This window comes from Dinoponera quadriceps, unplaced genomic scaffold, assembly GCF_001313825.1.
Source record: "Dinoponera quadriceps isolate SergipeBrazil2010 unplaced genomic scaffold, ASM131382v1 scaffold9, whole genome shotgun sequence".
In the NCBI taxonomy this organism is placed as follows: Eukaryota; Metazoa; Arthropoda; class Insecta; order Hymenoptera; family Formicidae; genus Dinoponera; species Dinoponera quadriceps.
The window spans coordinates 1,231,182-1,255,735 of NW_014554295.1; the positions used below are offsets into that span (position 1 = coordinate 1,231,182).

Below are 24,554 nucleotides of genomic sequence, written 5' to 3' on the forward strand. Positions count from 1 at the left end.
CCACCGCCGCCGCCGCTGCCAGCCCGACGGCGACGTGCGCATGTTTCACCCGAACCGGCATGTCGGTCGGACGGATGTATTTTCTCCGCCTCGACGATGAACATAACATGACTTGTGCTCCAACGAGTCAGTCTATTACGCTGTGAGGGTGCAAATTCCTGCGACAATCCATGATAGATAACGCGCCTCATCGTCTCTTTATCGATAGTATATAACCTCCGTTTTCTTCCCTTCGATTCGTTCGTTCTTGCTGCGCGAAACGTCGCGGTTTGAAAACGGAATTATTGCCCGAGACCGACGAATCAGATACGAGGAAAATCTGATGGATGTGATAGGTGTTTTTCCACATCGTTCCGTCGGCAGCTTCGGTTTCGAAAAATTTGAGGATTTTGTCCGAGATATCAATCCCTGTGCGATTCGTTTTCCTCGCAAATACGCAAAAATGATTATTACATGTAATTTAAGGAAAAATCAACTCTGCTGTTTTTCGTTCGGATCTACGTGAAATCATTTTTATTTTTCTGTTATATCTTTAAGTGATTTTACGTGAGTTGAGTAAACGCTTTGGTATTTCATGACTTTGTTTCGTCAGCCCAAAAAGTGGAATTTGAATTAAGATATGAAATGCCGGAACGTTCACTCATCATGTAAGAATGTAGCTGTGGAATAAAAATTATTTCGGACCAGACTCGAGTAGATTTAAAGAATTGATAGTAGAAAGACTGACTCACGCGCAGGATCATGGAATTTTATATCGAAAAGTCGGTTGAGATTGTCGATAAAACATCCCATTAGATTCTTTAAATTTCCATTAGATCCCATTAGCTTTACATTATTACTACGTTTAAATCGTATTTAACTTGTTATCGTTGATTCAGGGCTGCCACCCAATCACAGGTACACTAAAAGTGAAATAGCGACTGATTCTCAACAGAATAGGTGACAGAGAGTAACCTCTTATATACATCAAAATGATGATTAAGTGTTTTTTTTTTGCAAATTCTGAGAGTAACTAAGGCCATTTAAGCAGGAAAATAATACTTTTACCTTCCCATTTTACGGCCCGATTACGGCCTTTTATGTATTCGACGATAGATGGTTAATTAGGACACGTCGCAAAGGCAATCGCATGAACGCTGCAAAATAAAATATCCCTTTTGTACCGAAGCATATTATATTTTTGTTTTTTTCTCCCGCAAAGGAATCAGCTAATTTACAAGCGCTAGTAATCCGAAGACAGCTTTACTACCTGACTCACATCCGATTTGCGTCTTCTTAAATTATTTATTTTGTAATTAATTTATATTTATATATGTATACAGATGTGTTGTGTTTATTATATACAGGGTATCGCAGCATAAGGAGAACACCTATATATGAGCATTTTAAAAACAATTGAAAAAAGTGGCCGTAAAAAAATTTTCTTTCCACAATATTCCTCCTTTAAAATCATTATCAAATTGTACTCTAAATACATTTCTTATGTCATTAAAAAGGAAGATATTTAGATGATCTCCTCATGTGGAATACCCTACACACACACACACACACGCGCGCGCGCGCGCGCGCGTATATATATATATATACATATACACATATATATATATATATACACGCATATAATACCAATTTCGGTTACTATAAACTATTAGAAATACAGCCGGAAGCTTTCATATAAATATGTTTTATATGTGTATGTGTGTGTATGTATATATATACACACACATACACACTTATATTTATATGAATCGATATATATAGGGTAGGGCATTTAAATTGAGACACCTTAATATAACAAAAATAAAGCAAAATGAAAAGAAATATTTCCGACAAAAGTTTGCAGGGAGACATCTTTAACACATAATACGACGAAGTTAAGGTCACCAAAATATATCTCCTCTACCCATGCACCTAAACTCTACAACTTTTCTCTGAAACATTTCTATTTTGCTTTATTTTTGTTATATTAAAATGTCTCAATTTAAACGCCCTATCCTGTATATGTATGCATATATGTATGCAAGGTAATTCATGCATGGTCATATTTCAGGAGGTAAATTTATACACTAAATAAATAAGGAACATTTGACGAATGATTCCTCAGATAACATGCTGAACTTTTTCCTATGTTTCGAACATTTTCTTTAATCATAACTCGAAAACTAAAGTATGTAGGACATATGTTCATTTGATGTTTTTTTATTTATTTTAGTGCATAGATTCACCTTCTAAAATATGGACATAAATGTATGGATCACCTTGTATATCATACTGATTCATATAAATATAAGTGTGCATTTATATATATATTGGCTGCAAGCTAGCCATTCTGCTCAAATTATCGTCCAAAAACACTCGTGTACATAGATGAATATCTAATAAACGTCACGAGTTTATAAGAGATATACAATAAAATTTTTCATTAATTTCATTAATCATTATATATATATACATATTGACGCACGCACGCACGCACGCACGCACGCACGCACGCACGTACATACAAACATACGTACATACGCAGACATTCGCTTTAAATCGCGCGTGCCTATGTGTTGTGAGTGTATCTCTATGCTATACAGTGTAATTTTAAAAAGTCGTGAACGCTCGAAACCCGATTTTGATATTGATATCTCGATCGGGCGGAGCAGCACTTAGGAGCCTTCAAATCGTACTCGAGCGCCTGCTTTCATCGATTTCTTCTGGCAATAACATCGCGGTACTATTTTGTATTACGACTCGAGCAAGTGCTCGAAGTGTATCTATGTATTTAGTGAGCTGAAAATGCGAGCCGTGAAGTGGCGTGGCTTTCTTGCGAGAACACTGGCCAAACATGGAAGCATTATCGTCTTTAATTTACATTATACGAACTATCAGTGAATATGGTCGACGTTTCGCACGTATATATTCCAAATCATCGATTAAACCTTTGAACACACGTAGCTCTGTACATATATTCTTCCTTGAATTTTCACGCAATACTGTCGGAATTCATCTCCACTTTTGAAATGCACAATGAGGAGAAAAATTATAGCAAAGCTGAGAAACCACGCGTTCACATGTGTCGCGCAACTAAATCTTTCGATTATTATAAAAAAGCATGTTCTCTTATTTCTAAAAGAGAAAAAAAATACTGTGAAAAAGACTATAAATTATGTAACAATTTCATGTATAATTATGTATAAAAACGGCTACATTTTGATTTATTATTATGAATAATTCGTCTTAAGAATTCAATTTTATTCCTCACTGCGTATTTCTTCGTTTACGTAAATATTTTCAGCGATAAACGAACAAAATGTACAAATTTTTTCTGCGCGCGCGCGTATACACACCGTATGCATGTATATATGTATGTATGTATACTGGTAAGAGATTAATTTTATAGAAGGAACTCAAATTTGAATTAGTTTTTAGAAAATCAAACTTGTATTTGTCTAAAAGCAAATCTAGAGAAAGAATACTGAATAAATATTGTTGTAAAGTGGAACATGAATCTGACCGACTTTCAATAATGATGATAAGAGTGTAGCCCTTTATGTTCTTCCTTCGTGATCAAATCTTATTGCTATCTATCAGTTTTTTAGGCTGGAGTAATAAAATATTCGCAACTTACATCCGACTCATGGTTTGCTTAAATGTCAATTTCTCACATATTTATACATACANAATAACTATCGCATTACTTCCGCAAAATTAAAGAAAAAAAAAAAGGGAAATCAACACCACAGCATAGATTCATTAGACGTTAAATTAGATCCTTGAGCCTCCTGGCCTACTACGTTGCAACCGACCTTGTTTGATGACGTTAGAAGCGAGAAAACGTACGCCAAGAATTCTCGCGTTACACGTCCAAATAAAAAGATATACCCACAAATGATATTCGCAATCGATTCGGCACACTTGTAAAATTGTCCGAATAATTTTCTCTTACTAGAACAATCAATGAACAGTCGTAAAATATACATTGACAAAATCGTGATAAAAGAGGTTAGAAAGGAAGGTTCCAAACAAGGACAGTTGTAGCGAAATAATCAGGAGCCTTAATAATTAGTGTGATATATTTCTATTTCTTTCAAAAATAAAAGGATCAAAGACGCTGCGAAACAGCAAGAAAATAAAAGGGGGGAGATATAAGAGGGCCAAAGAGTAACGAAAGAAAAGTGACACAGGTGTACAAATTGTACATTGTACATGTCCGAGTGCCAAACTTCATCCACCTAATTGGAAGAATTAATTAATCGCTAAACCATATCCCATAACAACCCCAACTATCACGTCAACATTATTTTATAAGTTTCGATCTCTTTGAGTAGCGATCACAATTTCTAACATCCGTTTATCGTCCCTTTTTTTTTCTTAAACAATCCAAAACTTCCCGCACTGCATGTACGTGTGACGAGTCACATTGTATAATAGAATATATTTATAATAATAAACTAAAATATGTTCGGACATCGCGACCAATCACCTTTACTTTTACAATCCCAATATTCGCCGTTAAATACGTAACAACGACTGTCCGTGTACGGATCCTGCTTCTTCTTGAACCACAACGGCTCATACTGCTCGTACGAGAATCCTGTGGGGAAGACGAAGAGTCTCGGGTGAATTTAACTAGTTTTGCAACGCTTTATAACGCGATGGTCTTTCGTACTTTGGAACGTACCTTGTGCGGTAGCTTTCTCAGCGTCGTGTTCGCGTGCTCGTCTAACGGCTCTTTGCTTCTCCTCTAAACGTAATTTCTCCGCATTAGCCTCGTCCCACCGTCCATCCTCCATCAGCCGTTGATCGGGCCTTAAACGAGAGTCTGTCGGAGCCATACACTCTTCCGGCTCGTTCAGTTGACACGCCAGTTCCGTGAACGAATAATATTTCTCGCAGTCTTCGCTGTGGAAACGTTAAATGAAAGTATTTAAAATTACAAAATACAATGTATTATATAAACTTTGTATACACTTACAGAGGCATACGTCGTTTCCAAGCCAGTATGTAGGGGCCCGTTTTGTAAACTGGATTATCCGATGTACCGGACGTACTAATTACCGGGGCAATTTCTATCTTCGCGTCCCAAGTACCCTGCACCACCCATTTAACCTCCTTGTTGGAATTCATAACCACCCCCTTCACTTTACGCTGACTGTCTCGTGAGAAGTACGAGTATGGTATGTACTTCAAATGGCACTTGATACCCTCTTTATGATTCACAATATCCATATCGCCGCTCTGATCGACCCATAATTTCCCGACTATAATATTATGTACGGTAGTAGTAACTTTACGCCATGTATAGTGTTGCAGGCCACTGTCGAATTCTAAGTGAGCAGTACCCAGAGGAATTACCTGATAAAAATGATTCGATTCTCAGGACACACGTGAGCATTCGTATACACAGCACTAATCAGCTGTGAATCAAGTGAAATAGTAAACTGTTTCTTGGCAGAAGAAAGGGTGACGAAAAAGTTGACCTCTCAGACGTCAAAATAGCGCCCGTCCGAAACTCAGTTGACGAAATTCTCATTTTTCCAATCACTTGTTTCTCAGATAATATTGTTCGAACGCAATTTCGATAAAGGAAAAAGTTATTTCTTTTCGTACCAAAAATCCCCTTCTCGATTCTTCAGCTTAAGTTAAATATGAATGTGGTTGCAAGAACAGATAAGGAATTTATGTCTGTTTAAAAAAAAAATAATAACTATAATAGCCTTTATTTTATTTTGTTAAATTTTGTTAAAAATCATTTCTTTCGCTAAAAAATGTTTAAAAAAAAACGTTTTGTTCATTCTTCTCAACGATTTCAATCTTCCCGGAGAAATAATATTAGATTTCTCTGAAATCTTTTCAAGAGTATGTACAAAGGTGAGCATTTTGTTATCAGTAGATCAGAAAGAAGATTAGGAAGAAAAATATATCGTTCCACAATAAATGAAAAGATAACGCACCTGTAAATATTTTCCACGAAATTTAGAAGCCATTGTAAATTCCTGCCAACATCGCCACTTCTGTCCCTCACAATGTTGAGCCAGCATAGGCGGATGATGGGACACTTGTTCCGAAATTGCACGCCATCCAAGATCGTCCGTACGATCGCATTCGTATGTTTCACCCAATAGAGGATTGAAAGGTTTTCCTGTTCTAGCAGCGGTTGTGGAGTAACTAGATATAGTGAACGCAGCTACGTAAGCCATTTGTTCATAGCTATCTGCACACTCCGCAGCCCTACATATATTTGAAGGAAAGTTAGTAAATGAATACATAAATTGTCTCCTGATAAGATAATAAAAATGCAACGGTTTGATATTTTTCAATACAAAGTATACCTATCCAAAATATCCGCATATTCATAGTCCTCCGTCAATCGTTGGAGCATACTGAGTGGTTCAGAAAAATTAACCGGCATAGGAATTTTTGACAAATCTTTGCCGATACAATTCTTCATGATACTCCATAAGTTTAAGGGATAATTTGGTTTATCAGGTACCCTGGTCCTTCGCTTTCTCTTGGAAACAGTGGTTACCCCGGTGCCGCCGCTGCCATTGTTGGTCTGCCAAGTGATCTGTCATACATAGCAAAGATGTCTACATCCCATTTCAAATATCTAAAATAGTGGATTATCAAGTACATTTGTATAGTTCACTCACATTATCCAGATCGTCTGTGTTCGTAACGGATAAGGGAGGCTGTGCCGCTGTGGAATCGGTCACGATGAGAAACGAGTCGGCACCAGTGGAATCAGAGACGGGCAAGGGTGTTGGATCCCCTTCTGAGCTAGAACCATCGTCGCTACCTTGCGAATCAGTACGATCTCTCGTGTGAGAAATCGAATTGTTTGTGGCCACTCCGGATATAGTTAATGTAAAGGTGTCCAATTCTTGGGCATCATAAAACTCCGCATTATCTTCCTCGTCTTCCGACGGCGATGTTGTCACTGCTGGATCTATAATGTCAAAGTTCTCCATTTGTCGTTGGGAAGTGTTGCGACGATATTCGCGTCGTATGCGAATTCGAGCCGGGGAAGAAGACGACGGACAGGAAGCTGAACGAAGTCGCAACACGGACACGTCGCACGGAGGTCATCTGATCGCGTATCAGGTATTTATCAAACGGGAATCAATGAGATTCGAAGGAAGTTAGGGGCGAAAATGGATCGTCTTCGATAAATCAAGGTGAGGAGGAAGAGGAGGAGGAGGAAGAGGCACGCACAAAAGAACGTGTAAATTGGACTGACAATACGCACACACGTTACCGTCACGCGATTGTCCGTGCTCCAGCAGTGCTCGAGATCGTATCGTTAACAAAGAATCGATATATAGTCCGCGAGCTCACAAAAAGACCACCCATGCTACTGCTTGTAAATTAATTATACTGTTTTGGGGAGAGCTCTCTCTCTCTCTCTCTTGATGCGCGTCGATTTTTTTTTCTCACAATTTCGAGCAAACAACGTGCCCCCACGAATCCCACTACACACTTCCGCACTCCACTTTATCGAATTGAGAAAGGAAAAAATAAAAGGTTGTAAGATTATAGGGGGGGGGGGGGAAAAACAAAAGGTTGTAAGATTATAGAAAAATGCCTACGACGATATCGGATGTTCAACTGCACTCTTGTGCACCTTCCAACAATTTTTCTCTCTTTTCTTCCCCTCTCTCTCTCTCTCTCTCTCTCTCTCTCTCTCCCTCTCACTCTCCGAATTTGAGAATATAGAATTGTTTCACCTCACAGTGCGAGAAGCGGTAACACGAAGCAGATAAAAACAGATTCATTTTTAAGGGGGAGGACGACGGACGGAGGATGTCGCGTACAGTGACGATTGCACTTTTTTCCTTGACCATTGCACATTGCACGAACACAAATCCCGAGATTTCGGACGACGGTTCGCCCCAGTTTTCTGTGTGTTGTATTTTCACGAACATTCGACGACAAACTGCGAAGTTATGAAACACCCGACAACACTCTACCTTCTTTAGACCCGTCCAATTATTGTTTTGACATCTTTGTCGCAATCCTGTCCTGTTGCCTTCGAAAACGTTGGATCGATTCGAAACGGTTACACGTTGGAATTCGAAAATCGAATTTCGAGGGTAAAAACGTCCAAAAGGAAGGATCGAATATATAAGATTTTCGATGAAAGCGGAGCAGTTAAGCGTTCGACAGAAACGTAAGCACACGCACTCGTGATATACAGGTACATACATACATATATATATATACACGCCACACGTCATATATATATATGTATACTATATGTATACTATATAATGTATATGCGTTATTATACCATTATATATGTGTATACATATATATATATATATATATATATAAGTATGACGTGAATGTAAGCTTAACTTCGTATACAGCGATCTTACGTAGGTAATGCATAGATCATGAACGAAGCCGAGGCATACGTGCAACACCACGATATCTAACGGATGCTGCCATCTAGCACGAACACGTGCAACTTGTTGAAAAAGCGCTAAAATTCGAATGTTTAGTCAACAAAACGTACGTTGTACCAGAAGCCGGTATTCGTAACAGGATCTTATATCTCAAACCGTCCTAAGTTAATCTTATCCTCATATGCTGTACGGCTTATTTCATTAGCTACGAAATATCTGAAGATGAACTCAAGACGGTTTTAAAAGTAAAATCCAACTATGACTACACGGCACTGTAAGCGTCATTCTATCTTCATTGTTCGTTACGTGTCAAAGAGAGATAGAATGACGCTTATAGCGCTGCAAGCATGAATCGGACCGCAACCTATAAATATCGGCCAGAGAGAGCTCAAGATTCAACATGAATTATAGATTTTCAGTCATGGACGTATAAATATCCCGACGGAACCATCTGACGCGAGCGCGAGAGGTAAAGATTTTAGGGGAGAGAAGAGCCGCCATGTTGTCTAGCGACTTTTGACGCCCATTTGAAAGGAGGGAATCTGAAAATGGCCAATTTTGGCCATCGTGAATGGACACTTTTAAAAAGCTATGCAATTATCGTTTTGAAAGTCCATACATTCATGAAAGAAAGCTTATTTACCCAGGAAAACTTGGGAAAAATCCTTCCAAAAATAATAAAGTAGTTTGTTTGAGTGCTTTGCAGGGAAATTCATTTTGTTTTTAATGAACGATGATAGACTTATAAAATGTTATTTTTGAAAAATTCAGAAACGCACAGTTATACAAGGTTTAAATTATTAATTTCCAAAAATTTGTACTCGAAATATTTTCCTGTGTTTTAAGGTTTCAAAAAAATATTGTTACGTTCACTTGTGTCCAAAGATAAAAATGAACACACGCGTTAAAGAAACCTTAACGTTTAATAAGAGATCACAACGCTTCTGAATTAATCAACAGAATTTTTTAGTTCCGCATCCGGATTACTCGTCATACGTCTGGTCTTCGTCTAAGACTCGTGTGTGACTTTCTTTTCTTGTCTGACGGCTCATCGTCCGGGGAATCGCTCTTCAACTTTCAATCAACAGCCGCCACTTCGCACACTAACGTGGCCCGGACACACGGATATATTATATTAGCTTATAATCAAGCATATAGAATTAGCATTGGTGGGAGGAGGTTGCCTCAACTCTTAAACGTAGGAAAGCACTTATTAAGAAAATACGCATCTCTTATTTTTGTGGTTATTCTCAAATATATCCAAATTAAAAAAAAAAGTTGGTGAGAGAACCATATTATACATATTTATTAACACGTTGAATGTCGCGATGATCACCACACAGTTATTGCGATTCATTAAGTTACGTATGAAGAATACAGTTGATTGAGTTTGAAAAATTGATTATACCGTCAAAAGAGTCGATGAAACGAGATGAAAGATACACGTTTCAAATTATATTTATTTATCGTGTCTTCAATCGTCAGTTAAATTTTTGTAATCAATCAACGCACATCAACGCGGCAAACAACGTGTTGAAGAACATGGTAACGCAATATGCAGACAAAGGAGAGAAGAAAAAACTAAAAGCAAAATTCACAAATGGACATGATGATAGAGAACAAGCAGTGAAAGACTGTGTATAAAAAATATAAGTTTATTTACGTGAAGGTCTGTGCCCTCCCGCGGGCGTCGCTGAAGGAATCGCGTGTTGCGCTGCTTCCTCCAAGTGTGAATGTTGCCTGGCTAGCTGCTCGACCATCTTCTCTATCCGCTCCTTCTGGTCCCGCTCGTGCTGCAGCATCTTCTTCCACTTAGGCTCCTGTTGTTGGGCTAATTGTAAATAATCGCTGCTCGTCTGCAATAACATATTCGATCCATACTTTCGAAGTATCTCAGAGATCATACAGATATAGTGGAAAATGAAATTTCAAACAATTTTATTTAAAGAGCGAGTTCCGTTCTACGAATCTTGTAAATCTTTACGTGACCTTTCATCAATCTTGGCAATAAAAAGAGATTAATTACTGACGTTCATCAAAGAGATATGAACCCTCGTAAAGATGAATCATCCGTTGAATCATATACTTTGTATCTCATCCTATACGATGAGATACAAAATATATAAAGATATACAAAGATACTTTTCGATTCCATTAATTTTGCTTTACTAAGCAAAAGTAAACATCACGAAAATATTGAGTTTTTTAACGAGTTTTGCAACTAACAATATTTATGCCATTTGGTGCCACAATTCAAAAAGAATCCTTCAGCGCTTTTGTTAAGTTTTCTTTATATCGTTTTTTTTTTCTAAAATATGTTAAAAATTTCGTATATCGAATATCGGTATTATCCAACGTCGTTCCAAATTAAAAAAATTCGCAACGAGTTTTTTTCCAATTTTATAGAAATTACCGTCCGGACTTACACTAATCATAGCGTTTGCCGCAATTCGAAAAAGTGTGGCTCGTTCACTGACGGTCTTGATTTTCGCCGCTAATTCAGGGGACGGAGGCTCAAGCGTTTCCAAATCGTTTAAAGCTCGTTGCAGCATAGTTCCTTGTTTAAATATCAAGTCATTGCACGCTTGTAAATCATCCAATCGCCGTGTTAGATCTTTAATCACAGACGCAGTTTCCGCTTTTTGATTATCGTTATCCTGGTATTCCTCTTCCTCTTCTTCTAAAAGGAATTTTATCGTGTAATTTCGTCAAAATACCAATAAAGAAAAATATAAGAGAAATAAATACAATACTTTAGCAGTTATATAACTGCACAGGCATATTTATACGTCGTGTCGATGTTGCGCTAATTGTTTACAAAGTTTTCATTTCAGTCTTTTTTGTTCTTACGGATAAAAGTGATATTTCCGGTAATGCGTGGAGAATTCGTCTCAATGTCTCTGACAATATTACGAAACTAAATCTTACGATGCTGTTTCAAAAATTCAAAATGACGATTTCGAAATTTTTACGAAAACTAGAAACGACTTCGATCTCTTTTAGACCGCAAATTTGCGTGAAAAAGATAAAATGCTTTCTCTAAAACCCTCTGCTTTAACTGTTGTAAAAGTCTCAAAAATCAGACCTAAAATACAGACCTAACATATAACAAACACCGCGCACGTGTGTGTAATCACTTAACGCTTGACGATGTGCGTAATTGAGTTTGCAGGAAGTCGTGTAAAGTCAAGCGGTCAACAATCATACAAACCAGATTCCATCGCTTTGATAGCCTTGGCTTTAGCGAGCTCGAGAGCTGTTACCCACTGCTGTCGCTCCACCTCGGTCGCCGCTTTGATGTGGAAGGTTTGGGTGCCGCCGTTGCTGACGACGAAAGTGCAAGCGTCCACTGTATGTATTAAGGCCCCATGTAAGGAGATCGTGCCGCGGCAGGTGTGGGACATCTCCGCGGGATTTCTGCGAACAGAGAAACGGAGACGCGACAATCGACAGGAAAAACGTACTCCTCGATCGCCGAAGAATGCCGAATGACACAGAGAAAGACAGACGTGAGTTTGCAACCGGGAGAAATTCGATGATTATATTCATTAATCCGTACGACTTGTGAACAGAGGGTTTTTTTTTTATCCAAGCGCCTTCCCAACTTTGATACACCAATGTGGAAGAATGATTGTCTGCGTTAATCTGTGACACCGTACATGACGTGACATGGCTCGCCATTGACAAGGAGGGCGGAAGGTAGGAACGGCGGTTAAGAGAATTAAAAAAGTATGAGTGTGTTAGTGTAATTATACAGGGATACAGTCTTTCTCGGCCAGAAGCTCGATCCCGTTACCATCCCGCAACGATCCGGCTTCTCTGCACCTCATGTCTGAATGAACGTATCTCGCGGCTGAAGAGAGAGAGAGAGAGAGAGAGAAAGAGAGAGAGAGAGACATCAATTCGTCGTAGGAGTTACTCCGTCGTATGAGACAACTCACGGAACGGAGGAAGAGAGCCTTCCTCTCAATATCGGATCATGCACGTGAGGTCGCTCAGGGTTAATCGGACACCCAACAGTCTCACGATCCCACGTGGAAGAGGAAGAACGCTCATGCTAACATGATCGAGATCATACACAAATGCTGCCAAAACGGATCGCCAAACCTTGACGGTTCATTTTACTCACTCATGATCGGAATTGTGTACAACATGTTCCCAAAACGGGTCGCCAAACCTTGACAGCGCGTTTCATTCACTCAAATATGAAGTGTGCAAAAGTAGAGCAGTCTTTCATTTTCCGTTTCCGAACCTACGAGCTTAACATATTGACTGTCAAATACACGTTGTATTGTAGCTGGGGTGCGAAAAGAATTCTCTGCTCTATTACGCGCCACTTACGTTAGTTAACTTGCATAGATTTTTTGCGAGTTTAGAATGATAAATATAGTTAATTAGCATATTAAAATAGCACGTTTTGAAATAGCATATTTTTTGAATATATCAGGAATCAAGTTTTCTATTGTCACTGTGATAGTTATTACAACTTAATTCTCAGCCTCTACATTTAATCATAACCATAGTATTTATTCAAATTAAAAATTTTTTTCCACCGTGTAGTCGTTTTAAAGCGCCATCCTTCAGCTTTAAAACGAGCCTCTAATGAAAGACAAAAATCGAGATGGTTGGTCATCCTCGTGGTAATCAATATGTTAACGATTTATCATCATCGGAGTGAGTAGAATGTACTACCAATATTTGATGACATATTTTGGAGATAATGTGTACATCGTATCGTATCATTAACAAAAAGTATCGAAATTTCGTATTATTTTCTTATCAAAGTGCTAATACATCTTTTGATAAGTTTCGTAAATTTTTATGAGATGGCGCCACAATCCATTTGGTGATGTGACGCCTGGAACATTCCACGTTTCAAACCCCCCCAGGGCAGACTTCACTTCAGCCAGAAGTGACGCGTTGTTCACGTAAACGAAAAAAGCTATCGCTTAATATTGATTACAATTTTTTCGATTCATTCGGGAAGAGAAAACGTCAAGAATGTTATTATTTCACGAATATTAGCACGTCTGCGGTTGGTACAATTTTTAGACGTTCGTCTGAAGGAAAAAATAAAACTGTCTATTGCAGACAGGCTAATGGTAGCTTCGTCAGTCTGATCAGTACACTGCATGAAGCTACTAAAAAAAAACTGCGTTCCGAAATGTGCCAACAGTACTGACAGTGTTGTTTTTGCGTCTCAAAATCGTCATCATGCTGTAAATTAGTAAAACGTACCGCCTTTTTAACGAAAGTAGATCCTAGTTATCCTGCTGCTGACAAACATATTTCGGAACGCAGTCACCCTAAGTAAACAAAGGTGTGACGAAACAGAAACTTGAACAAAGGGCGAGCTCAAAACTGGCAGATTGTGTAACACAAAAAAGCGACATAGTTTACTGCACGCGCGGCTATACATACAAAAATATATACAGAAAGAGAAAAAGAAAGAAAAAAATGAAGAATACAGGTGTAACGTTTGGCATGTTTAGCATACGATAGGGATATTTAATTTCCAGACAACATACACGTATTATAAATGTAATATGTCGCTCACACGTTATAGGCAGGTAGAGAAAGCGAATGAAATTATATAAAGGATATTGACAAATCAAAATTGCATGTGAACATGAAGAGCATAAATGGCTATATATATTGTGCGTGTGTGTATGTGTATGTGTGTGTGTGTGTGTGTATGTACGCGTGTGTATATATAAAAACGAATAATAAAGTATTAAACAATGATAGATGAAAACTCCGAAAGTCCTCAGCTGTTTATTTTTTAATTACAAAGATTTGCTGAAAGGAGAGTCGGGGAATTTTGGCGATTTCGAACTTTTCTTTTTTTGTTTTTTTTTACTTACTCGGAGGCTCTGCCAGCCCTCCGCTTGCGTCGTGTTGATATCTTTGGCCCCCCTGTTGGTTCAGCCCTAAACAATCCATAAAACAAATAGACCCCGTTCACATTGTGCAACACATGGGCAAGACTTATTGCTCGGAATTATGTTTTTTTCTCATTTTCTCTTTTTTTTATTTTAACTACCGCGAGATGGTATAAAAATAGCATTTTTTAAGTTACTCCAAATTCGCAGGTTAAGAAAAAAAAAATAAGAACAGTAATATACGAGAAGTTCACTTGACTGTTTAACGCAATTAATTTGCGTAATTTGCGTGCACGCGTGTCTTGTTTTGTGCGAAAAGCCTCACGACAGACAATTGAGAATTACTTAATCGTACAACGAGAGTTCATGAATACATTCCAGGACAATTTTTTTGAAGACGCATTGCAAACTCAAATCACACAAAAACTGTGCCAAGCGGAATATTAAACGAAAAATTCTGTAAAAGCCGGTGCGTAATTATTTGTCGGGGATTACGACTGCTCTATTCCAAAGATAACGATACTTAAATATTACCATTATTTGCGCTTGTGTCGTAATGTTTGTATGTCATACCACTGTTAATTTCAATGAAAATTCCTACAACAAAACACACGAAAATCGTAAAAAATTCGAAAAACTATAGGTCTGTTCGTTTACGCTGCACCGCTGAACTAGTGCAATAAGTTGAAGTGAGGAAACATATACTTATCTCGCTTCAACTTATTGCACTAGTTCAGCGGTGCAGCGAAAACAAACAGACCTAATTATAGTTCCCACACGGAAGTGTCCAAAATGCATCATACAGGGATATCCTAAAGATATCGCGATATCTGTAGGATATTTCTATGATTTTGGACATCTCTGCTGTATGGGTTGTGATTACAGAATTTCGCTGCGAAATATAAGGAAGCGCAAAATAATTCAATTAAGAAATTTCGCAAGATTAATATAAAAAAGAGAAGAAAGAGGTGGAGAGAGAGAGAGAGAGAGAGAGAGAAAGAGAGAACGCCAAAATAAAGATTCTTACTACTAAATCCTTCATTTTACAATGCATTCTATGTATATGTAAGAGGGTATGCACTGTAGTTTAATCATCTAAGAAGAATCTAGTCATGCTTTTACATAATACTTCAATGTTCCCTGCAAATTATCTCTTATAATCTCGAGATACTACGAATTCATATGAAATTGCAAGTTAATAGAATTCCAATAGTGGCTCAAAGTAAACAGACAGAAAGAAAGAAAGAGAAAGGGAGAGAGAAAGTATAGCTAATTTTATGTTACTATATCTTGTGCATAGATAAAATAAATTAAAGTTCTTGACTACTCGCTATGACTGTCTTTATTTAATGACGTCAGAAGCGAGAAGATGCATGCCAAAATTTCTTGCGTTATACGTTCAAATAAAAAGATATACTCGTAAAATAACAATTTTGGTCAATTCAGCACATTAGTAAAATTGTTTGAACACTTTTACTAATATAATCAATAAATAGACGTATAATTAACATTGACAAAATCATAGAAGAGACTAGAAAGGAAGATGCCATGTCAAATTAATTTCTCGACTATTTATTAATCGCTCGAGAGAAAAGAAACTGTTCAACAATTTCATTAAATGTACTGAATCAATTACAGATGTTATTTTGTGAGTGTACTTTTTTTTATTTGAACATATAACGCAAAAATTTTTGGCATGTGTTTCTTTGCTTCTTGTATCAAACAAGGACAGTTGCGGAGTGAGGGAACGGAAGCCTCAAATAATATCATCTGAAAATAAGAGATTCAAGTTTAGTGAAATTTTTATTTAATATCGTCACTGATGCATCATCTACAGCAAGCTCTCCATATTATAAATTATACAGTTAATTAAATTCTCTCAGAAATGGACAACTAAGGAACTGTTCTCAGCGTTTGTCCGATAAACGTGTTATACGAATTAGAAGCGAGAACACGGCTCACTACATCCGTTTGTGTTTACGCCTTTTTAACGCGTCAACTGTAGCAATCTGCAAGATCGGCCTGGTAGATTCCGCCAAGTATTATGTTTGAATTAATAACAATTAGAGTGTATTGTTCGCAAGTAACCAATAACAGAGGCATTTTTCACGTTGTTCGGATGACATGACAATGCGTACACATTTTACCATAGAGATGACACTTCAGATACATATGATCCGAAAGCTAAATAACAATTGTTGCCAGGCTATTTCGGAATGATCGAAGTAGTCAGCAAGTACATAACCTAAATCACGACACGACGACTAGGAGCAGTATTTCATATTGCGTTTATTCACGACATCAAAATATTTTCTCTCGCCCGACGTTCACTGAGAAAGCGATGGTCGACCCGTCAAATCGTGCGAGCGATTCCAGCAGGACGATCTTGACAGATTGACGGTTTTGCAGAATTCTCACGTAGAGAATGCAAGTAAACGCGTCAAGGTGGATCCGGACCGAGCGAACGAGTCCGAAAAACGTGCGGACGGTGTCTCGAGCACACCGGGAACAAACATCAGTTCGAAAGTGTTCGATCTTGTATCGGCACATTAAAAAGAACACACTTGTCCTGTACTCATGTTTCGGACTCGTTCGCAGATGTTCGATCGTGCTCGTTCACCTCGTCTAGATCCATCTTTACACCGTGTGTTGAACGACACGAGAAAAAGAATGATAGGAAGAGGGGGGGGGGGGAAGAAGGTAAGAGAGAGAGAGTTAAATGGTGGTTAAGGTTCTGATGACACGTAGGGAACTACCTGTAATACGACAGAAGGCCGTTTGACAGGACGAACCATCGCCGTTGGTAACCTTTCAGGTAATTCGTCCATTTGAAAAGCCAGCCTTTCATCTCCTGTGCGCCGTGCTGGCTCTTCGGGTCTCCCATGTTGCTGTCAGTTTTGCGTAATAGCTGCAGTACTCGTGTTTCTCGTGTTACCTCGAGATGGGATCACAACATGCGAGCCGCCGACGTCTGTCCACACATCACCCGCGTTATGCAGCAGCCACCATTTTGATTGATCCCGTCAAAAGAAGTAAGGGAACATCATCGGTAAATGGAAAGGTTCGCACTGTGACTGGTTGTGTCGTCGCACGCGCACAATCGCCACGCACACATAGGCGCACGCGCTATACCGCAGAGAGAGAGAGAGAGAGAGAGAGATTGGCTGCGTTCAGCGGAGAAAGCGGCGGCTTTACAAAACTGTCGTGTGTGAAATTCGCGAATCTGATTGGTGTGTGCTCTTAGACGTTCAACCGGGAATTCAGAACACGATTTTTTCCGATCGAACGCAGCCGTTAGCTCGGATCTGCAATATGACTTGCACCAACTCGACGATTAACACGACGGAATTGATCAATCGCATTGATTAGTTCGGCTAGTTCGCCAATGCAATTGATGTCAATTTTTTGGAATTAACCCTTTCGCGGCGAACAGCGCCTTTAGGCGCTCAGCTATAGATGCTCATTCTCAGCGAACAGCGCCGTTCGGCGCTCAGGCAAATTTACCCGCGGCGAACGAACAGTGCCAAATGGCGCCCATCCGGAGCCGCTCTCTTTGTACGAAGGCGCTGTTCGTTTGTTATCAACAACTGCCATTAATGTCCATTAAGTTGTTTTTGACGTGCTAGCAGCATACGCTTCTTGTGCAAAGGTTTTTTTTACATAGTCAAATATAATTATCCACAAATTTTGCCCTAATCATGGACAAATGGACGACAAATGTGAGCTACGATGATATGGAACTTGGGGATGATATGCAATTTTCATCGGATTCTGACCTGTCTGAAATGTTTGGAGAAATTGGATACAAAGGTAGAATTCCAAATGAATATAATAAAAAGCGCCGCCTACTGTCAAGTAGTTCGGAATCTGATTCTGAAAACATTGAGGAATTGCCAGACATCGATCCGCGGCAATTTCTTTGGAGCGCACAAAATTTGGCTCCAAAAGTTTTCGATTTTGATGAAAACCTACCAGGAATTAAAGCAAATATTGACGATAAATCGTCAATATTAGAAATCTTTCAGCTTTTCATTTCGGAAAATATGGTTGAACATATTGTAAGAGAAAGCAATGCTTATTATACCATGAAAACTATAAGCAGTAGGCACTCACGATTGTTGGCATGGAAAAATACAACAGTTACCGAAATGTATCGATTTTTTGCTCTGTCGATGTTAATGTCAAGAGTAAAAAAAGTATCAATAGAAGAATATTGGTCAACCGACGAGTTATTACGAACGGAAAGTTTTCCAAGAATAATGACAAAAGACAGGTATAAATCTCTATTACAAATGCTGCATTTTCATGATAATAATGAAACAACAAATCAAGACGTGCTAATAAAAATTCGGAGCATCATCGACAGACTGCGAAATTCTTTTTCACGAGCATTTTACCCGTACAAGTATTTATGCATCGACGAAAGCTTGCTGCTTTTCAAAGGACGATGTTTCTTCAAGCAGTATATACCTTCGAAACGAAGCAGATTTGGCATCAATGTTATTTGTGACTGTTATACTGGATATATTCAAGATTTTATTGTCTATTGTGGAGCGCGCACGGATATAACTAACAATAATTTAGCAGAAATTGGAAAATCAGGAAATATTGTCATGACGTTGATGGAACCGTATCTAAATAAGGGTCATGTTTTGGTCACCGATAACTGGTATTCAAGCCCGGCATTATTTTCTCTCTTACATCACAATAGGACACATGCATTTGGAACCGTGAAGAAAACCAGACGTGGAATGCCTAATATATCCAATAAATTATGCAAAGGCGAAGTTGCATTTCAATCTACGGATAAATTATTAGCACTAAAATGGATGGACAAAAGAGAAGTGCTAATGTTATCAAGTTATCATTCTGCTGAATATACAGAAACAAAAAGAAATGATGTTAAAACGGGAAGACTAATTCTAAAACCAACTGTCGTAGTAGACTATAATCGGGTTATGGGAGCAGTCGATAAAACGGATATGATTTTGAATTCCATTAATACCATTCGTAAAACTCTAAAATGGTATAAGAAATTATTTTTCCATATGGTGCACCTTTCGATTTACAATACTTTCATACTTTACAAAATTACGTCCAAAAAGAATATAACATTTGCGAAATTTCATTTACGTCTCATTCGAGAAATTCTACTTAAATATTCAAATAAAAATATATGTAACAATAAGTCTGGAGGCCAAACTGCGTCCAAAGATAATCTGTTACGTTTGGTTCCAACACATTTTCCATCCAAATATATCAATCCCACAGGAAAACGGCAGAACGGTCGGCGGAAATGTGTGGTTTGCAGAAAACACAAAAAGCGAACCGAAACACGATTTGAATGTAAAGACTGTAAAGTTGGTTTATGTATTGAACCCTGCTTTAGATTGTACCACACAAAGGAAAATTATTAAAAATTGTTAAAAATTATATAAGATTATTAAAGATTAAACATTACTAAACATTACTAAAATTGTTATTATTATTAATATTATTGTTTGATCGGCGTGCCGGCCAGCCGCGTTAGAGAAATGACCAGCAAAATCAGCTCCACACACTGCGTTCGGAACGACTCGCGTATTTTGTCCGCGCGGTCGATCTGGCATCGGCTGCTTAGAGCGCAACTCTTTCCAGAGCACTCCGCCGCGAAAGGGTTAATAGTCGATTAGATTTAAATTGATAGTAGAAACGGGCATAAATGTAATAAGCTTTGATGACGTTGGTTGTAAGAAATTGACCAATCACGATCGACTATTCCTCTCATGTTCGATTATGATTCGATACATTTTTTTTTCTTTCTTTTTTATTTAGCATTCAGCGAAACAAAGCGAGCTAATTATTGGTTGCGTTTAGTACTGTTGTGCAATTCCTCAACATAGGGAGTGCTTTCCATTTAGTGACACAAGTCGACATAAGCAAATTAAACATTAAAAGTACATGATACGTGCCCAAGTAACACTGAATTTATTAATAATTTATTAATAATACGTGCGATTATAAATGCCTTAATTGAGCGGTATAAATTTGACATAGATATTTTTGTGCAAAGTTTCGAGGACAATGCTCGAGATCGCAAATATATATAAAACTTCAAATTTAGTTTAATGTATATTATTATGTTACCATTTATGTTATTAAACATTAATTACAGAAATGCTAAGGCTTGTATGGTTTAACAAGATTTTCCGAAAATTCTCTGACTTGCGCAACGCCGCGCACTTCTCTCTCCAATAAAGGAAGCCGTGTGACGTGGAACTCTTCGTAAAGATCCATTATCTTGAAAAGAAAAAGTATTTAATTTATTTCAAAAGAAATTCCTCTTTTCCTTTCATTTTGTAAGTGTGAAACATGTTTTGCTATCCTTAAAAAAATGACACAAATAAGATATATAGTCTACATTGTAATTATAAATTATAAATTATGATAACATCAATTATACATTTATCATATGTATTTTTTGTTAATTACCTGATCTAAATATTTATTTTGTATTTTATGTCTGGCAAGACAAAGCCGACAAGGGACATCTCCCTCCTTCAGGAATAACAATTGATTTACTATAATGTTGTGGGTATCAATACCATATTTCGTTAATTCTTGCACAAGTCGTTCTGTTTCGTAGAGAGATAAAAATTCTGCAATGCAGACACATATAAAAGTTGTCTGATCAGGATTTCGGAATTGTTCGTTAACTTGCCGAATAATAGCAAGCATTTCCTCCATTTTATTCGAGAATGTATCCACATTGAAATCTGTCATTCCCAACAATGAACTTATCTATAAAATAAAGTCCTTTTCTTTCATCTCTTAAATTGCTTAACGAACATTTTCTGTGCTATACTATACTTTATGAATAATTAAAATTTATGAAAAATTTTATTTTAGGAATAATTTAAAGTCAATTTAAAAATTCCTCAACTTAACTCTATGTATTATATTAGCATGTTAAACATCATGATAGTGATTGCCATTATATCATATTAATATAAAAACTCGACCAATTTTTTGCAGGCACTATAAAAGTCAAACCAATCAAAGCAAACATAGAGAAATGAAAAAAAAATTTATTGTATTTTGCGAATGCATCGATATTTGTCGCTAGTACATTTGTAGCAAAACTCATCAACATCTGCGGTAACAACCTTTCTAAATCTAGATTAATCAAAGTTAAAATAATTTTCTAACCTGTGTAACGAAGGGACTAATCTTCATCTTCAAACGCATTAATTTCCCCAATCCTTTCTCAACTACTTGTGGAAAAGATAGTAATCTCAGAGTATGTCCAGTAGGTGCAGTATCAAATACCACAACTGAAAAATTCATTCCTTTCACAAGCCTAAAGATACATAATTAATCCAACATTAATAAAAAACCACAAGAGATTATACTATGTAATATTAACTACATAGGTTTTTTTAAATGTAAATTCAGCACTACCATTTAAATGTCAATTTATACAAGCTGATAAAGATTCTTATAAGAACATAAATGAAATAGAGTATAATAAAGTTTATAGGTGACCATGTTTAATTTTATATACATAGTGAGATGATAGATGGATAAATCAAATGAGAAAGTATACAAAAAAGAAAAAAGAAAACAAAGAGAAGGAAAATATGTGGATGAATAAAGGGGATAAATGGAAAGACTAATAAAAGTAAGATCAATCTTTAAATATCTTATATAAAAATAAAAAAATATATGTATGTGTTCATTTACTTCATAACTTCTGCATAACTCATTGCCTCATCTATACCAGGGAATGCGCCAACAATTTCTTGCATAACATTTTTGCTCAATCTCATTGCTTCTCCTCCTGAAACTTTTGTATGACAGACAAAATTTTTCTATGTACCAAACAATTTTGTGCAAATGCTTACTAATATCTTTTTTGTTATATATTTCCAACACATCTCCCAATAAGAAGAATCAATGTTATTCTGTAATTTACAGATAAAAGCAATGATTCTATATTTCACAAGTAATATTTTGCTTTTTAGTTTTAAGCTTATACTGATACAAAGGTTTTGTTATTACTTTTCGATACATATTGAAACTTCTCATCCAAGAACGTCGAATATTGGACAAAAATAAAATTACTTTAAGTGCAAACCTGCTTCGCTGTCAAAGTATTCTTCCGGTAATTCTGTAATACCAACATTAGGATCAACCTCCATCGCAAACAAGTTGTCAAAACCTTTTATTTTTGTAGGTATTTTGCTAAATTTTTGATCAAAGGCATCGGAAATGTTGTGTGCCGGATCTGTAGATATGATAAGTACACTCTCCCTAACTTTAGACAGCTGTACCGCTAAGGAGCAACTATAAAATAAATAAATATTAATCGCTAACTTTTTACTTCAACGAATAATTAGGCAAAACTATATTTCCGAGCATATTCACTATATTTATGACATTATTCGCTTATTTTATAAAAAAGACCATTAAATAAAAGAATTCCAAATATGTGAGGTAAAACATGTATCTATCATATGTCACAAAACTTACTATATGTACGTTCCATTTAAAGCTCGCAACGATTGCAAACATCGTTCTGTCTTTGTTTAACATCCAGCGAGAAACAAGGATAGAATGATCGCTGGCTATCGTTACGAGCGTTAAGTGGAACGCATCTTACGTCATTCCATACACAGAAAGATCGTATTTAGTTTCATACATCCATGAACACATGAACTTACAGACAATAAATAGTACGAGTATAAATATTTAGATTCTTACTTTGATTTATTTTATAAAAGAGAAAACCGCCGACAGCTATAAGCTCAGGTTATGTTATACCTGCAAGTTGTTTTTCCGACTCCACCTTTGCCGCCCACGAATATCCATCGTAAAGAATGCTGCTCGATCACATTTTTGATAGAGGGCTCGTATTCCTCGATACTTTCGTTTTCATTCACGCTCATCTTTCCGCGTATACAACAATACAACACAAACCTCGCGGAAACTTAACACGTCATTTACAAAATTCGTTGGGTTTCAATCGGTCTGTTCGTTTTAGCCGGACTAGCTGGATTGATTCACGAGAAATTTACGTGCACATTGGTTGCGTTCGGAAAACACAAAGGTTGCACAATTGTTTGAGTAATTCGTCAACATGATTGGTCTAAATTCACGGATCTAACCGGTAAAGACCAATGATCAATGATCGCTCACTGATTGTTCGTATTTTCTGAAAACAGTAAACTTTTTACGTATTTATTAGCGAATGTCGTACACTCGGTCACAGAACGGTTGCAACAGTTTTTGTTTCTCGTATTTTGGAACCAAAAAATTTGACGAAGCGAATCTATGAATTGACGATCATGCGCAGTACGTGATCTGACAGCTGTCAAATTACATATATAAGGTGTAGGCATAAAGATAAGTAATAGAGCAACACATTAGTTACACACGCTTTAATACAAGAAAATTAAGACTGAAAAATTAGAATTATATTTATAAATTGTATCGCATTTTCGTATGTTAAGTATGCGTAAACCGGAGATCTCTGCAAGCTTGTTCTCTTAGACGTTCCACCGGTCAGAGACCTTACAAGCGCGTATATTAATATTCAGTCATATTTCTGGAATATTAATAGATGGTTGTATGTCCACTTCTAATAATATTTGAAAAATAATATTTAATATGTTACTATAATATTATGTATTTTTTTAATATTCAACACTATGTGTATATATAATTGTAGTTTTTTTTATTTTAAATATGTGTGGCAATACCAATTGCTTTATTATATAAATAAAGTCGAAATAATTTTGTGTATAAATAAAAATACGGTTTATACTAAAAAAATTATACATATATGTATATATATAATATATATTTTATTTATATATTTCTTTCTATATTATTATTATTTTATTTTTTTCTAAGAATATTTTTATACCAAGAATATCATGTGAAATGGACATATAATATCTCAATGGAACATTCCTGTAATGTTAAAAAATATTATGTAACATTTTTACAATATCATAAGAATGTTATTTTAATATTTAATAATATTCATATAATATTCTAGGAATATTACGCGCTTATAGAGGATATTCCGCGCGAGAGCGAAGGAAATCTTGCCGCGACGGAGAGTGCAATTGCACCCATCTCCTTTCCGTTCTTTTTCACTCCCTCGTGGGCACACAATACACGCATTTATTTAACTTAATAATAACGAACGCGGGGATTTTTTTCGCAACTGTCCGTCGCACAATTAACAGACAATGATTTCGGGCAGCGAGCGGCGCGTAAATAACATTAC

General features: G+C 36.9%; 2 protein-coding genes across 4 annotated transcripts; both read right to left on the reverse strand.

Moving 5' to 3' along the window:
* Positions 1-3,669: 3,669 nt before the first annotated feature.
* On the reverse strand, positions 3,670-17,400 carry LOC106743780 (oxysterol-binding protein 1). Of its 2 annotated transcripts, none has more exons than XM_014617972.1 (11): positions 17,035-17,162; positions 14,261-14,326; positions 11,608-11,813; positions 10,823-11,076; positions 10,060-10,252; positions 6,642-6,937; positions 6,321-6,556; positions 5,943-6,219; positions 4,964-5,343; positions 4,670-4,890; positions 3,670-4,582 (listed from the first exon to the last, which is right to left on the reverse strand). In XM_014617972.1, exons 1-11 carry the CDS (start codon positions 17,160-17,162, stop codon positions 4,440-4,442), a joined length of 2,400 nt encoding a protein of 799 aa, XP_014473458.1. In that variant the 3' UTR covers positions 3,670-4,439. The 2 variants fall into 2 exon arrangements, with proteins under 2 accessions (XP_014473458.1, XP_014473466.1); XM_014617980.1 differs by having other exon boundaries at positions 4,440-4,582; positions 10,823-11,073; positions 17,035-17,400.
* Positions 17,401-18,035: 635 nt separating this feature from the next.
* Positions 18,036-23,317, reverse strand: LOC106743809 (ATPase ASNA1 homolog). 2 transcript variants are annotated; one of them, XM_014618021.1, is made up of 6 exons: positions 23,081-23,317; positions 22,395-22,603; positions 22,001-22,097; positions 21,467-21,617; positions 20,750-21,058; positions 18,036-20,557 (listed from the first exon to the last, which is right to left on the reverse strand). In XM_014618021.1, the coding sequence occupies exons 1-6, from the start codon at positions 23,203-23,205 to the stop codon at positions 20,438-20,440; spliced, it is 1,011 nt and encodes a 336-aa protein (XP_014473507.1). In that variant the 5' UTR covers positions 23,206-23,317; the 3' UTR covers positions 18,036-20,437. The 2 variants fall into 2 exon arrangements, with proteins under 2 accessions (XP_014473507.1, XP_014473498.1); XM_014618012.1 differs by having other exon boundaries at positions 22,001-22,103; positions 23,081-23,316.
* Between the last annotated feature and the right edge of the window lie 1,237 nt (positions 23,318-24,554).

Coding starts and splice junctions, on each gene's coding strand:
- LOC106743780 (XM_014617972.1), bottom strand. CDS start 17,162: ATGGGAGACCCGAAGAGCCAGCACGGCGCACAGGAGATGAAAGGCTGG. Junction 14,327..17,034: donor GGCCTTCTGTCGTATTACAG/GTAGTTCCCTAC, acceptor TGGATTGTTTAG/GGCTGAACCAACAGGGGGGC. Junction 4,583..4,669: donor TGAGAAAGCTACCGCACAAG/GTACGTTCCAAA, acceptor TCTTCCCCACAG/GATTCTCGTACGAGCAGTAT.
- LOC106743809 (XM_014618012.1), bottom strand. CDS start 23,205: ATGAGCGTGAATGAAAACGAAAGTATCGAGGAATACGAGCCCTCTATC. Junction 22,104..22,394: donor ATACTTTGACAGCGAAGCAG/GTTTGCACTTAA, acceptor GTCATACAAAAG/TTTCAGGAGGAGAAGCAATG. Junction 21,059..21,466: donor TTAGTCCCTTCGTTACACAG/GTTAGAAAATTA, acceptor TTTATTTTATAG/ATAAGTTCATTGTTGGGAAT.